Here is a 14,852-nt window from a genome sequence, read left to right as displayed (position 1 = left end):
AAGTATAGGTGTGAAGAAAGCAGCATAACAGATGTGAAACAAAGCATCCTGGGTTAATAGTCAGTGGCCTTTGCCCTGGTCCGACGCCAGCCCTTACCAGCCGTGTGTGCCCAGGTAAGACGCCAACACTGCAGGCCTGTTTTCTCGCCTGTCTGCCCTGCCTGCCTCCCCAATCATCCAGTGCACAAACCAGACCCATTAGGGAAGCAGCCCTCGGCAATGCGGGCGAGGGGGACCGCTGCTCCGGGCAGGGCCCCGGCACGGCAGGTGTCCACTGGCTCAGGGTGGGAAGGAAGCCAGGCAGGGCCCTCCATCCGCTTCTCCTTCCTCTCTCTTTAGGGTCAGGAGCAAATGGGCTCGGAGGCCTGAGTGCACGTTTGCTTCCAGAGGCACCTGAGCATCCAGAACAAGAAGCAGCAGCAGGAGGGGGAGGGCGCAGGCACCGGACGCGGGGCCCGTGCCCGGGCTGTGTCCCCGAGGTTTGGGAGCAAAGGCCCCAGGGACCCTCCTGGGGGGCTCCCGCTCAGGCCTTTGTGAACAAGTCAAGCTAAGGACTGTTTTCCAGGGAGAGATTTGAGTCCAAAATTGAAACACACACACACACTTGAGAATTAGGAGAGGAGGTGGACCAGGATGCAGGTGGTGGTGAGGCAAAAGTGGGCGAAGGACAGAGAGTATGCAGAACAGGGAAGCCCCTTCACTGTGTACCCCCCACCCCTGGCTTCTAGCATTTCTGACCCCTAAGGACCAACACAGGAAAAAAGAGAAAAAAATGCCTGTATCACTGTTCTGAACTCTGGGTGATTCTTGAAAGATAAATTAAGGCATAGTACCTGCTCACAAAAGTGCTGACTTAGAGTCCCTTGATATAAAATAAAGGATCTGCAGCAATTAAAGGACCCTTGCACTTATTTATAAAATCAGTTTTTCACAGAAGCTGACTGTCATCTTTCCAACAAACTTCTCCTACATTCTAATGAGCCTACTAAGTGCTCACCCACTTCAGCACACAGTGTTTCCATCCGCTTTTGTTCTGACAAACATGAGTGCACAGGTGTGAGCACAGGTGAGCAAGCGTGTGTGTACACACACGCGTGCGCACACACACACACGCAGAGCACAGCTTTCAAAGGTCTTGCAACTTGAAAATAAGTGGCCCCTGAAACGACCCTAAAAATGAAGCGTTTCTTGGCAAAAGCTTCTTATTTGGGAAATTCTCAAGCACTATTACATTCTGGGATACCTTCAGCTTAGCATGACTCAGTTCCTTTTTGGTTTTGCCACCAAAGGCTATGTGCCAGCAGCAGAGAGCAGTCCCTCTGCCAAAGTCTCTGTGGGAATTCAGGGTTCACAATTCATCGATTATTTATCAATTATTGTCTGTTTCTTCCACTCAACTGTAGGCTCCATGAAAGCAGAGATGGGGTCTATTTTGTTTGCCCCTCTATCCCCAGTACACGGCACTGAGTCTTGCACGCAGCAGATGCTCAGTAATGGATATTAAGGGCAGGACTCGTGTCTAATTGATCTTTGGAGGCTTCGCAGAACTCTGAGAACGTGTGGTACAGAGTGGGCACTCGGACAATGCTTGTTGAAGGCACAGATTCAATCCAAAGAACCAACAGGCAAACTATCACTGCCAGAATCTGGCTCCCATGTTGTGTCTCCTGGTTCAGCTATTTAGAAAAGGAATTCATGATGATCAAGTTCAAGGTCTTGACCCATCAGCGGACTGACATTCCCGGATCACCTCTGTTTGGCATATCTGTCTATTTCATGCTTGCAGTCCTCAGGATCTCCCAGATGAGCAAGTTCACATACTTCCTCCCGAGTCTGATACTTGGGGATCTGGTGGCCTCTGCCTCTCCGTGGCCATCCATGGGATGGAGCACATGCCCCAGAGAAGACAGGGCATGGGGCTGGCTGGCCTCCTTCTAGGAGCAATAGGCCACCCCTCTGGGGACTCAAACGCAATCGTGTGCTATGCAACAGCAACCAAGCATGTTTTCCCTAAGTTAATTAAATATGAATTATTAAAAGGAGTCTGTCAAGTACAGTCCCCATTCTCATCCGTAAAGGAGTTCAGCAATTGGAGATTCTGTATTATACTCTAATCACCCTTCAGACTCACGCAGTCCTGTCCCAGGAAAACCAAGAGCATCCTTTCTGCTCAACAGACAGCAGAGCCCTGCCCGGCACCCCCTCCCTCCCTCCTGACCCCTCCACCTCCCACCCTCTCTGTCCCTCCCCTGATCTGCAGCCCCTCTTCAGCACCCCCCCTGCAGGAACCTTGGGTGGCCTCAGGAGACAATGGCCTGTCCTAGGGGCTTGCCCCGCACCTAGATGTCAGAACAGGAAGGCATGCATCCTCCAAGATGCAAGGGGAGTGAGCGTGGCTGCCCCCAGGCTTCCCGCCAGGGCCAGTGTACACTCAGCACGGGAGCAGAGCCTGCTCCCAACCTTGCAAGACTGACTAAGGGATGACGAATGAGCAGAGCGGGGATGCCTTACCTTTTGAGCACCCCTCTGCTGTCCATGTATTTGCCGATCACAGAGCCAGATCGCTGCTTCCAGCTTGCCTTGGAAGCAGCTGTGTTTGCCTTGGCTGCCTTGTCTTTCTGTAGAAACACAGAATGCCCTCAGGTCCACACCTGCTGATTTGTCCCAATGTTTGAGCAGAAAAGGGCTCAATTTCCCCACCTCATAGGTCAGGCTTGAAATAAAACTCTAAAGGAAGCAAGCCATGGCCTGGGCTGCCTGCTAACCTTCGCCCACTCTTTCCTTTCGTGCTGTCATCTCTCACCAGAATGCCTCCATCTCCTGTCTAATAAGCTAATCAAATGAACTAGTGCAGTACACAGTTTAGAGCCTGGGGTCTGCCAGGTTACCATTCCCAGGAGTAGTGATAATTTGCAAGAGGACAAATAAAAAGAGCTAAATGTGGGGTGCATAGGAAAAATATTTATGGGCAGAAAAGACTCTGTGCATCTTTAAATCACACACACTCTTCTGTGGGGCTTCAATCCTCCTTTATTTCCAAAGCCCCAGGTAGGAGGATCAATTAGCCCAGTGCCCTGTCCACAGCTATGAAGCTAGGACGGGGTATTTCAGATCTGTTGTGAAAGTGGGCTGGGCGTGGATAAAATGCTCACATGTCAGCGATGGAGAGCCTGGGTGGAGTGGGGGCTTTCTTCCCGCCTCACCAGGGCTCCCCAAGAGACATCTTCCAGATGAAGGGGCGTTAGATCACAGGAAGAATCTCTCGTTAATCAGCCAGCCCATGCTTCCTAGGGATCCTTAATGAGGGAAGGAGGGGTTGCAAGTGCTCCCAGGGCCCCTGAAGGTACGGCTGTGATTCCAAATTAATCTTTAATTATGATTCGGCATGAACATGATTTTATCCCTCTTTCTTCTATTCCCCATGAGAGTTCTTAATTCCATCCCCTTCTCAAAACAGAATGAAGTGAAGGGAAGTGAGGTCAAGGGATTAGGGCGACATTTGGTAGGAAGTTTTAAAATAAATGCAGTGTTACTTCTAAAACAATTATAACCATTACCACCATCAAACAAACATGTGTAGGCTTAAGCCTTGCTCTGATAGTACACACAGGTGGGCGGCAGAGAGGCACTGCTGCCAGCCAGTGATAGAAAAGAGATGGTGATGTACAGGTCCCTAAGGGATTTGCACTTATAAACCAGGTGGCGCCACGTACAGGGCAAACTAGCTGCCGTGTGCTCACTGCATTTAGGGCACTGGACAGGTGAGGGTCCAGTGCAAGACCTCTCTTTCCAAGAGTTTTTCGCAAATAAAAAAAAAAATCCCTGCAAAATGGTAAAAGGGATAGAGATTCCTTTTCCTCAAGTGATAACTGGGGTCATGGTCGGTGGAGGCTAATTTATCCGAGGACACACGTGAAATTCACGATGCGATAAGCCTGATGACCAGAATGCCACCTCAATCCATCCCGCCTGTCTTTTTCTTCCCTTCAGAGCATCCACAGCTACTGTCTAAAGGGGGGGGGGTCATTAGGGGAATGTGAAATCCTAGATTCGGTTTAATGCAGCCGGAAGTGAAAACCTTTAAATAAATACAGGATTTTTGTGCTACTTGGGAAAGTAGGTAATTGTGGCACTCAGGTTCAGAGAGGTATGGGTCGCCACAGGGTAAAAAACTGTACATCCCATCAACTATGTAAATGGTAAAATAAACATTTTTAATTCATTTACGACACTGTAAAAATGCAAAATTTTCATCAAGAGGCCAAAATGTTAATAAAGGAAAAAAATGAGCATTTTGGCATAACAGCCATCACGCCATTTCAACTGTGCCGCCTCATGGATGGAAGGATCATTTCTACGTCCAAGAAATGTGAGACCCTCCCAAGTATTCCAGTCTCATGATGCCAAGAGGAAAATGGGTCGCTTCATGGAAAATTAACACACTGTGACCCTGTAAGTCACCCTGCATTTTCACTGTTTTCAAAAAATCTAACGCCACCATCCTGCCCACACAAAGGAGTGACCCGATCCCAAGCCTCAGGACCTCCTTGGGCCAGTCCCAAGAAGTCCCGGGCCCTGTCCTCCCCAGGGGAGGGGGCACTGGCCAGTTACCTGAAAACATATGTCCTGTTCATCCCGAAGATGCTTGTTCCTTTCCCTGTGGATGGAAACGGGGAATCTATTCACACACGGGGCTTTCAGTCAACAGATCCCATAGCACTGGTTTGACAGTCAGATGGGTACAGAGGAGGGCCGGGCATAGAAGGCCTGGGAAGAGCATGGAGCTGCTTTCCTTAGGGACTGTGGTTAAGGGCAGAGGGTAGTGGTGTATAAGTCAGGTGAGAGGCAGAGGGACAGACAGAATGGTCTTGTGACACCCAGGGCCCCTCAGGACCCAGCACTGGGCTGTCTGATCAGTAAGGGAGCCGCCCCCAGAGCTGACCAGGTGTTCCAGCTGCATCTTGAACTTGCTGTTGCTCACCTTCTCTACACCTTTCATCTACGAGTGTGTGCATGGCTTCATGCCACACCTGTCCCCCTGAGCCCCACGGTGTGCTGGGCACAGCTCCAGCCATCAGGGGTACACCAAGGAACAGAAGAAAAAGTTCCCACCCCCGGGGCATTCGTATCTTAGTACAGGGATCATCGCTACTGAGCAAAATAACTGCAGGCAAGAAGTGAAATAAAGACGACCAGAGATGCAGGGTGGTCAGGGAAGACCTCACTGAGGAGGTGGCGTCTGAGCAGAGGCTTAAAGGATGGGGGGGTGCGGAGCCCAGTGGGGATGGGAAAGAGCATCCCAGCCAGAGGGAAAGGCAAGGGCAAGGCCTGGGGTTGGAGACACGTAGTGTGCATCCAGGGGAACGGAAAGGAGGGAGCGGATGCTCAGAGGAGTGAGGCCAGAGGAAAGGCGGGGCGCAGGCATCTGCCATCCCTGGCCTGCGGGCCATGGTCACAACTGTGATTTTATCGCAGTGAGCTATGAAGCCGTGGGGGCGGGGGGTGGCCCAGGAGTGTCCTGACCTGACTCAAGGTTTAAAAGAAGCCCTAGATATGCTGTGCCAGGAATAATTTGCTGGGGACAAGGCTGGGGCCCTGAGCCCTGGCCCATGTTTTAAGCAACATGGAGGTCATGGGTTCCACTTTGGGTGGAAGGACGGGAGAAAAGGCCTGGTGGACGGTTGAGATCGTGAGGCCAGGAAACGGAGACGGTGAGTGTAAATGGAAACAACTCTCTGGAAAGTTCTGTCGAAAGTGATGAAAGAAATGGAAAGTGACTGGATGGGCTGGTGGGGACGAGAGATGTGAGATAAGAAATAGTCTAGCACGTCTGTCTGTCTCTCCCAAAGAGAGAAGACTGACAACAGGGGAGAGGGAGAGGAGAGGCAAGACCGCGCTGGGGCTGCCTTTGCTAACGGCGAAGGCAAATGTGGGCCCGGGTGCACAGGGGGCGGGTCTCAGGACGGTGCCGGCTGCCTCCGTGAGGGTGGCGAGGAGGTGTTAGAGCTTCCATGGGGGACTGAGTGGACGTGGGGACGCGGCGTGAATGAAGAATGCACTCGCGGGTGTGGTGGGAACTTTATCTGCCAAAGCGTGAGGTGGAGGGGATGGCCGGGTGACCTCGGGGTGCTTTCCAGTTTCGTGATCTCTGACTTTCCAACTCTCCTGCCCAGGGGCCTGTGAACCATCGGCACTTCTGAAGGGGAAGAGAGCCCACAGTGGTGGTCTGGCCCTTGTCATTGCAATGCCGCTGTGCACTGGCGCCTACTGTGTGCAGGCCCTTGGCTAAGCGTGCTGCATGCACCCTGCGGGTGTAGACTGGAGGCAGCTGGAGTCACCACCTAGGTCCCCCTGTCCTGCAGGAAACACCAGGAACGCGCGGGGTTGTTTTGGACCCGTTACACATCTGATGCGCAGGCAGGCACACAGCTGGGGCCTCAGGACAAGCTGGTGGGGGTGGGGGGGTGGCGGGGATGGGGAGGGTATCTTATAAACCTTGAGCAAAGGGAGCTTCTCATGCCACAAGGATCCTCCCTCTGCAGGCAGTGACATCAGCATCACCGGGGGAGGACCTGGGGAGCCCTGGGGAGCCACGCCTTCATCTCCTGCCTCGAGGAGCATCTCCACGCAGAAGCTCCGGCGTGCAAGCAGATGCTCTGCTCCGTAAGTGTGTCCTCTCGCTACGTCACTGCCCTGCACTTGTCACCCAAGGAGCCTGTGACACAGGCATATCCAGCAGGTTTTGGCAGTTGCCCAAGGTCACACAGGTGATGAGGGGCAGGGCTGGGTCTGGAAGCAGATCCAGCTCCAAACCACATGTTCCTACCGAGAGCCCCGAAATTGCTTCCACGTGCCCCATTTGCCTTAGGAGGGCAGCCCCTCCCCACCGAGTGACACTCCAGCCATTGTCCTGAGCCACCCCCGCCCCCATTCCCGCTGTCCTCCCACCCCACCCACTCCCAGCTCTCTCTCTCCCGGGTTCCGGATTCCCGTTTCCCCCGGCTCTCTGTCTACCCGGAGATCTCACTGTGGAGGAAGAGTCTTCCGTGGGCCTCGCCCCCGCCACCCTGCCCCACATCTGGGACCACCCCCAAATCAGGCTCCACCCCTCATACGGGCTCCCCCGCCCCATCCAGTCTCTAACCATCCCCACATCCAGCCCCTCCCCTTGCCCCGCCCCCAGGCTCTCCCCCGGCATCCGGGCTCCCCCCACATCGGGTCTCTACGCCCCCGCCCCCCGCCTGCACACACACATCTGGGCCTTCCCCAGCTCCAGGCTGGGCCTCTGCACAGACGCCGTTCTCCATTAAAAAGACCCACAGGTGTGGGCAGAGTGCTGCCCCGTCATCCTCTCCTGCGCATTCACACTGAATCCGCCCTCGTATTTTTTCTAAGTACAATAGATAAAAGGAAAAAAAACCCAATCAAACGCATTCCTGAACATCTTGTTCTCTGCCTTCACTAAAGCCTTCCTGAGAATCCAGACCGTCTCTCACAGGGATTAGAACTTGGCCACTAAGAACCACGTCCATCTCCCCGGCCTTTTGTATCACATCTCGTGTGAAACAACTCTGAAATACGTTCAGTCTGAAGAAGTTTTCAATTTGGTGGCATCAAAGATGCCGGACACAGTGACTTAACCTTGCTTTCAAGTTAAAAAAAAAACCAACAAAACAAAGCAAACACTAAAAACCTTCATAAGGTACCTGATTCAAACCCACTTGCACTTTAAAATTCAGAACCCACATTTCATCACCATTCCCCAAGAAGTATTTGGCAGGCAGTGGGTACAGTAACTTAGAAACCTCAGAGGCAAAATTGAAAATTCCAGCGTTCCCCACACCCATTTGGGTTTGGTTGTTTTTTTTGGGGGTGGGGGGGGTGGGGAGCAGGGTTGGAGGATAATCCAAACCAAACCAATGAGCTTTGAATTTACAGTGAGCTTAACAGGCTGAGGAAACCCCGTAACTCCCTTCTTGCTGCTCTGTTTGTGAGTCATTTAGTCATTCAACAAACATGAACAGAATATGGCAGAATAAAGAGCATCAGCCAGATACGGATTCGGTTCTGGCTCCAGCAGCGAGTGTCTGCGTCACTTTGGTAAATTACATCATTTCTCTGATATCAGCTTCCTCATCAGTTAAGTCCTGTATTAACAACTCTCCTACTTCCCACGTTTTATGGAAGATAAAGGAGGTACTACATCTGACATGGACTAGATGCTCCATAAATTCAGTTCTCCTCCTACCTGAGCAAATACATGCCATGTACCAAGCAGAAGGAGGCAGCGCCCACCCACAGAGGTACAAACTGGAGAGGGGGGTGGGCGCCTGTGTAAATGGACCAAACCTGGTGGACAGGTGTGCTCAACTGTCCGACGTTATGTTGGGGGCCAGGGCAATGAGGGTGCTCCCACATCAGCAGGCAGGGAAGATTCTGGGGATGCCCCTCCCCACCCGAGGCTTTGGGACGTGGACGCACCTCAGGAAATCCAGCTGTTTCAGGAGCCCGGACTTCTCCCTCTGCAGACTTTCTGTGACGCGGTACACTTCCCTGCGGGGGAGGCAATACAGAAGTGATGAGTGGCACTCGAGTGGGGGGGTGCCGCTACCAGGGTACAAGGCAGTGATGAAGTCAGACCCCGCAGGCGGTACCTCGGCTCAACTTCCACTGGAGAGTATGGCCTCTGCAGAACTTATAGCCAGGTCTCAGACACCCTATTTGGACGGTGAAATGATCCCTGTTTTACAGACACAGATAGCCAAATAGGTCTGATACCTTTCCCTGGACAACCTAGGACTGAGCCAGGGTCCTAATCCAGACCCCTGACTCCCTGTCCCAAGGATACAGCTTGTTGATGACTGCACTGCTTTCTCAGGCTCCTAATGGTCCTGTCCCCTGCCCCCCCGCCCCCAGAAGTCAGGGAATCAGAATCAGTACTCTTCTCCAGCCCAATCTCGGAGAGTGAGAGCAGAGCTGGTGCTCCCTCTCCCCTCTCTTCTCGGATGCTGGTTTAGTTCATTTGCAGGAGCTATTGAAGACCCATTTTTCCTTCCCCACCTTCCCCCAACAGTCTCCAATCTGTTCCCGGAGATCTGGAATTTCCAGCGTTGTGCATTCATTTCTTTGATTAAAATTTCTTACCTCTAGCTACAAAGCAGAGATTTAATGTATCAATCATAATCTGTCATTTACGTCACAGTGTGAATGTGTCAATTGTAGGAGTTTTGAGGAAGGGGAGAGAGAAGCTGAGACATACATGGGGTGGCTGGAGGGCAACTCTGGCTGTGAGGCAGGGGGCTGTGTGTGCTTTTTACATCTGTGCCTGGCTTTTTTACAACACAGTGCCTGGCTTGGTGCAGTCAACAAATAGCAGTGGGAAGAAAGAAAGGAGAGCAGGCAAAAGGAGAGGTGGGAGGGAAGATGGCAGAGATGGAGGGAGGAAGAGAGACAGAGGGGGGTGGGGACTGGCAGGAATCTGGCACCACTCAGAGAAGAAAGAAAAAAAAAAATAAAGCAGAATGGGTGACACTGGAAAATAAACCTTGCTTAACGGCACAATTCTGCTTGCATCGTTCCCTCTGCGCTCTGCACCAGAGTTCAGAGGTTTTAAATCTCCCCCAAGCTTACTGCAAAGGGTCCCATATTTCCAAGCCACAGTCTAGTTTTAGTGCAGCGCGCGTCGTACACACAGCACACGCGTCACTGCCATGGGCTGTCGGGGCTGCCTGGGCTGTGCACAGGCTGAGCGAGGCAAGGACAGTCCTCCGGCCACCCCGTCCATGTCACCGCTGAGCTTGCCGGGGCCGCAGGACTCGCCTGCCAGGCTCACAGTCGCCTGATTCCTTAAGTGGTATCTGCGGGGTTTTCCACTTTATAGAATAATTGTAAAGTCAATTCGTGACAGTAACAGACTGTCTCAAATGCTAAGTTCACCTCAGACAATCCTAGTTAAGCGACAGAACTTCTCTGGCTCCTGCAGAGCTGCAAACTCCCAACATTTTATTACCAATTATATTTAATTTCAACTTGAGGGAAAACAATGTCTTTTCTGTTATTCAGACTGGGTTCCTAAACCCCAGTCTGGGGCTCTGCTCTGATTGGCACCACGTGAGCACAGCTGCCTGTTCACTGCCTGGTGCCCTAGAGCCAAGGTTGCCTGCGCCCAGCTTTGGGGCTCTCCCACCCCCACCCCAGGTCCTGCTTCTTCCTGGGGGCAGCCGGGAGCAGATGGCTTTCCCTGCTGAGGACAGTCACTCACTGGAGACCTAAGGGCTGGGTTCTCACAGTGTTTGACGAGGGGCCAATTCCTGTGCAACAAAGCGGACTTCATTCCAGGCCTCCTCTGGCCCTGCTTACCCAGCAGTTGGGGACCTTGGCACCATACAAACACACACACACACACACACACACGTACATGGTGTGTATCAGTGCAAACCTACGTCTGTTTGTCTAGTAGACGCACGTCTATCTAAACACACACACATATATATTCAGATGGATTTTTCGTCTTAACAAAAAGAAAGCATTCCTGCAAAAAGCCACACTTGGATATTTGATGAAATGACCTTGAATGTCCTTCTAACCGAGACATTTCTACAAGTTTCTGTCCGGCTGACAGGTGAAGTGAAAGGAACAGAACTTGCCATTTCGTGGTGGTGACTGGTGAGAGGTTTATGGCTCTGGGAGGGCAGGGCTGTCGGCTGTGTTTTTATGAGAAAGAAAAATATGGCGCTTTCTCCAAAGGACCCGTCAAGTGAAAAACGCAGGCAAATGTAGAACGGTGTGCTGCCGCTTTGTAAGTGAAGTGTGTGAGAGTGTGTGTGCGTGTGTGTGTGTGCACGTGTATGGAACACTCTGGAAGGATCCACAAGAAGCCATGACTGGTGGCTGCCGGGTGACAGGAGGCTGGGAGTTGGGGGTGGGGGGCAAACCTCTTTCTGCCAAACTTTGTGTCTTGTCATAAACCACCAACCCCCCAAATACAAGTTAAGTAACAGAAGAGACAGAGGTGCTGCCTTCCAGCTGACCTTCATCTTTATACTATCTCCCCGGTTTGATTTTTCCTTCTTTACCTGATTTTAAAATCTAAGTCTCCTTCCATGGGCATCTTTGGAGAACAGGAAAATTCATTTTGCCCATTCAGAACTTTAGCTGACACTTGACGGGGTCTGTTCATCTAGAGGCCCCCTCTCCCCTCTCCCAGCCGCTCTCGAGCAGCCCCGGTGGCCACACATCATCGGGGAAGCGCAGGATAACAGGAGGACGAGGCTCTGCCCTTGTTTTCTGGCCCTAACTAGCTGTGTGGCTGCGGGTCGCTGACGACCCCTCTCTGAGCTTCAGTTCTTCGTTTGTGAAACGAAGAGGTGGGTTCCAGCACGAAGGTCCTATCAGTACTGCTGGTCTGAGATCCTGCTCTACGGAGGACAAGCTAAGCCTCTCCCTGCCCTTCTCTCCTGGCCTCCCTGGAGGAGACACGCTCTCCTGGGCTCCAGCAGGCTCTCTGATGCAGGCGCTGCTGCAAGCTTCTTATTAAAAACAAGGCGTGAAGGTCCTGGACTCATTTATCTCTCCCTGCTAACCCTCCTTCCCTCTTTTTCAATTCCTAACCTCCAGAGATTGTGTCTCTGGCTTGCTTAATTAAGATAAGACTTCAGAAAGATTTTAATCCTCTGCTGTGATTTGCTGCCCAGCCCTGGTGCTCATTTCCATTTGCCGTTCTCCTGCCTGTGCCTTCAGATGTTTGTTGCTTTTAGGACTTGATTGAATTTTAAGAGCCTGACTCCTTAATTCTGTTTATAAAGTTAAGCACCTGGTTGACTTGTTTTCAATGGGGAGGAACTGATTTTGCTTGTTTACAAGGAAATATATTGTCCCTTCAACCAGCATCTAAGCCTTGGAACGGGGTGGGGGCTGGGGTGGGGTGGTTTTGCTTTAAGTCAGCTGCTTGGGAAGACATGTATTTTTCAACTGGAGATGTCTTCCTAGGGTAAAACTACAAACGCATTTCCTCCCTCTCACCCTAGATTGTTCCCAAACAGTACCGGACACCACACATGAGCCCGACAGCAGAACGATTTGACTTAGGCTGATAGACCAACGTTTTGCCAGCGTCAGACAGGGTCAAGGCTTTTGAACAAAGAGAGTTAACACATGGGAAACATCAAGCATTGGTAAGGCTGCCCTTTATCTTGAAATCAGGTTTGACACACTACCTTGCACAGGACCAGGCACACAGGTTTTGCAGAATGAATACATGAGGGCTTGAACAAACAAGTGAGTGAAGAGTGGCCACTCCTAATCCTGGGTACAGATTTCCCATCTGACTCACTAGTCACTCGTGAGTCTAGGATGCGTGTACGAGAGCAACATGTATCTGGCGCTTAGCATTTTGGGACAGGTACTTAACACCTCTGAACCTCGGTTTCCTCATCTGTGAATTAGAGTTGATAACGATTGTACTTGGCACATCAGGATGCTGAGAAGGTCAAATGAGATCATGTCAGATTTTCAACATAAATGAGGTACGCTGAGTGCCTAAGACAGTGTGGAAAGCACTGAGTAGCTTTCAACAAACGGTGTCGTGAGTAAGCCAACGAATGCACCGATGCATGGATGAGCAGATAAGCAAGTGAGATTCCTCTCCTGGGCCTCGGAGAGCACCTGTTCTCAAAGCCTGGCACTCCTGAGACCGATTCCTCGGGGACTCCCTGGCTCAGGTGCAGACCCAGCCCGGCACTGTTCCCGGGGGCGCCTCTGTCCAGCAAGCTGAACCCAGTGATTGGACACTGAAAGTAGTTTGTCAGCAAACCAGGCCCCGAGAGACGTGGGGCTGCCTGCACAGGGCCCATACAGAGGAAGGCTGAACAAGGAAGGAAAAAGAAGAAGGAAAAAGATGGGCAGAGCTGGGGTGAAGCTCTGGCAGAGCTGTGACAGACCAGGGCATGCCACACACCCCATCGAAACATGCTGACCTTGGACGTCTTCCTGGCCCACCTTGGCCTCCCAGTTCTCTGAACCACGACAGTCAGTGTGTGGGCTTTCCACCCACTCAGGATTTCCTCCCAGACTGCTTTCTATGTGTTGGTTGGATAACATCTTTATAATTACATAATACATTTTCTGTGAACGAGGTTATACATTTCTTGTCAATCCCAGGTAATGCTTGGCACAGAGCTGATCTGCTTCATCGTCTCAGACTCCTAGGAGAAGGTTAGAAGAGGTCCTGGGGACCGTGAGCCCCATCCCCACGTTATGAGCAAGGAGAAGGGTCTGGGGGGCGGGGCTGACACGCTCACAGCCGGGGACGGGTCTGGAGGGCAGTGACGGGGTGCACAGGGGTGACACTCACATCTCCTTCTCCTGGTGGAGTTTGCGGGCCTCTTGCTGGAGGCTTTCCAGCTGGCGCTGGGTGTCCTGCAGCTCCCGGGACGTCCGCTCCAGCTCCTGGGCCAGCTCCTGGTTGGTGAGTTTCAGCTTGGTGTTTTCAGCCTTGGTTTCGTGCTTGTCGTTGTGCAGGGCCGTGCACTGGCCTTCCAGCTGGAAAGGAAGGGGGGAGGCATCGTGCAGAGGGGAATGATGAGCCACCCACCACGTCAGGCCGCCCTTTCCGGCTCTGCCTTGCTTCCTCCGCTTGGTGGACAGGAACACTTACCACTGCCCTCAAGCCTCAGTCAGCTTTGTCCTGCCCCTTAAGTCACACATACACGCTTCCAGAGGCAGGAAGAAACTTCCAGAGCACACCCATCTCTTCCCTGTCTCCAGGGGGCTACTGAACAGTCCAGGGAGGGAGCTGCACCATCCAGAGAGACCACTCGCAAAGGAGATGCCACATCATCTGTCTCTCATCCCAGGAATGACCATCACCGTCTCATCATTGGTCTCATCAGTGGTCTTAAGATCTCGCCTAAACCCCTCTTGTCCTTTACACCAATTCCTCTCCCTTGGTCCTCGATGGGCGTGGAGTGCCTTTCTTCACCAAACCACCCTTCCCAGTCATCAATACTGTCCATCAATCTGTTTATTCCCTTTTCTTCTCTCAGCTAAACAAGTCCCATTCCTCTCATCTAGAGAAGCTTGGTATGGTAGCCAAGAACCCTGGACATTCTTAGGAAATAGCTAAAAGAGGTCAAACCAAACAGATACCTTTTCCTGTGTCCCTAGAGCAACTAAAAGCCCTGTGTTTTCTAGAAGTTTCTTGGCTGGTGATTAGGCTGTGCAGAGCTTCTAACCCTCTCACAGAGAAAGACTCAAACCAAGGCAAATAGATCAGAATAAATTCAGTGTAATGAATGTGGCAAAGGAGAGGGAAGCAGCAGCAAGGAACCGTGTGCGATTCTCCAGAGGCCCCCGAGGAATCAGGCAAGCGCGCAGTAATTACGCCGCGTGGCGATCGTTCATTGGAGAGATAAATCTAATTGGTAAGAACTTAATGTATAATAGTGAGGAGGAGAGAGAGGAGGGGAAGCCAGGTATGACTGTGCAGGGGGGCGGGGAGGCAGCTGGCAGTGAGCGCATCTCGCTGCAGGAGAGAAACCACAATCTACGGGTCGGGCACTCACAGGAGTGGAACCGTCTCCAGCCTTAGCCTGGGGGTGTCTTCAAGCCTATTTTAACGTGCTGCTAAAAATATCCCTCTCTATTCAAATGGGAGCAATGTGTCTGGGTCTGTCCAGGGCTGGATGACTTCCAGCACCAGACAAAACAAAACAAGAGGCCAAGTGGCGTCTGGGCCTCTCTCCTACGAGCCCCTTGCTTTGGAGAGGAGGCTGCAAGTATGAAGTTTTTCTAGGGAATCCATCTCCCTGGGATCCTGAGCCAGGCATTTCCAGCCACAGCGGATGGATGGACAC

The 14,852-nt window shown here is 52.0% G+C and overlaps 1 protein-coding gene across 1 annotated transcript in view; it reads right to left on the bottom strand.

Moving 5' to 3' along the window:
* The window catches only part of CRACR2A (calcium release activated channel regulator 2A), a 73,310-nt gene that overhangs the window by 23,131 nt on the left and 35,327 nt on the right, over positions 1 to 14,852 (bottom strand). Inside the window, exons 7-10 of the mRNA XM_057703185.1 lie at positions 13,352 to 13,539; positions 8,482 to 8,553; positions 4,612 to 4,657; positions 2,512 to 2,618 (exon numbers count right to left, since the gene is read on the bottom strand). Coding sequence (XP_057559168.1) covers positions 2,512 to 2,618; positions 4,612 to 4,657; positions 8,482 to 8,553; positions 13,352 to 13,539 — 413 coding nt within the window. The remainder of the gene's footprint in view (positions 1 to 2,511; positions 2,619 to 4,611; positions 4,658 to 8,481; positions 8,554 to 13,351; positions 13,540 to 14,852) is intronic.

The sequence above is a fragment of the Hippopotamus amphibius genome, chromosome 12 (genome assembly GCF_030028045.1).
Source record: "Hippopotamus amphibius kiboko isolate mHipAmp2 chromosome 12, mHipAmp2.hap2, whole genome shotgun sequence".
Taxonomy (NCBI): Eukaryota; Metazoa; Chordata; class Mammalia; order Artiodactyla; family Hippopotamidae; genus Hippopotamus; species Hippopotamus amphibius.
Note: the sequence above shows the minus strand (reverse complement) of the source record. Positions and strands in the feature narration are given on the sequence as shown.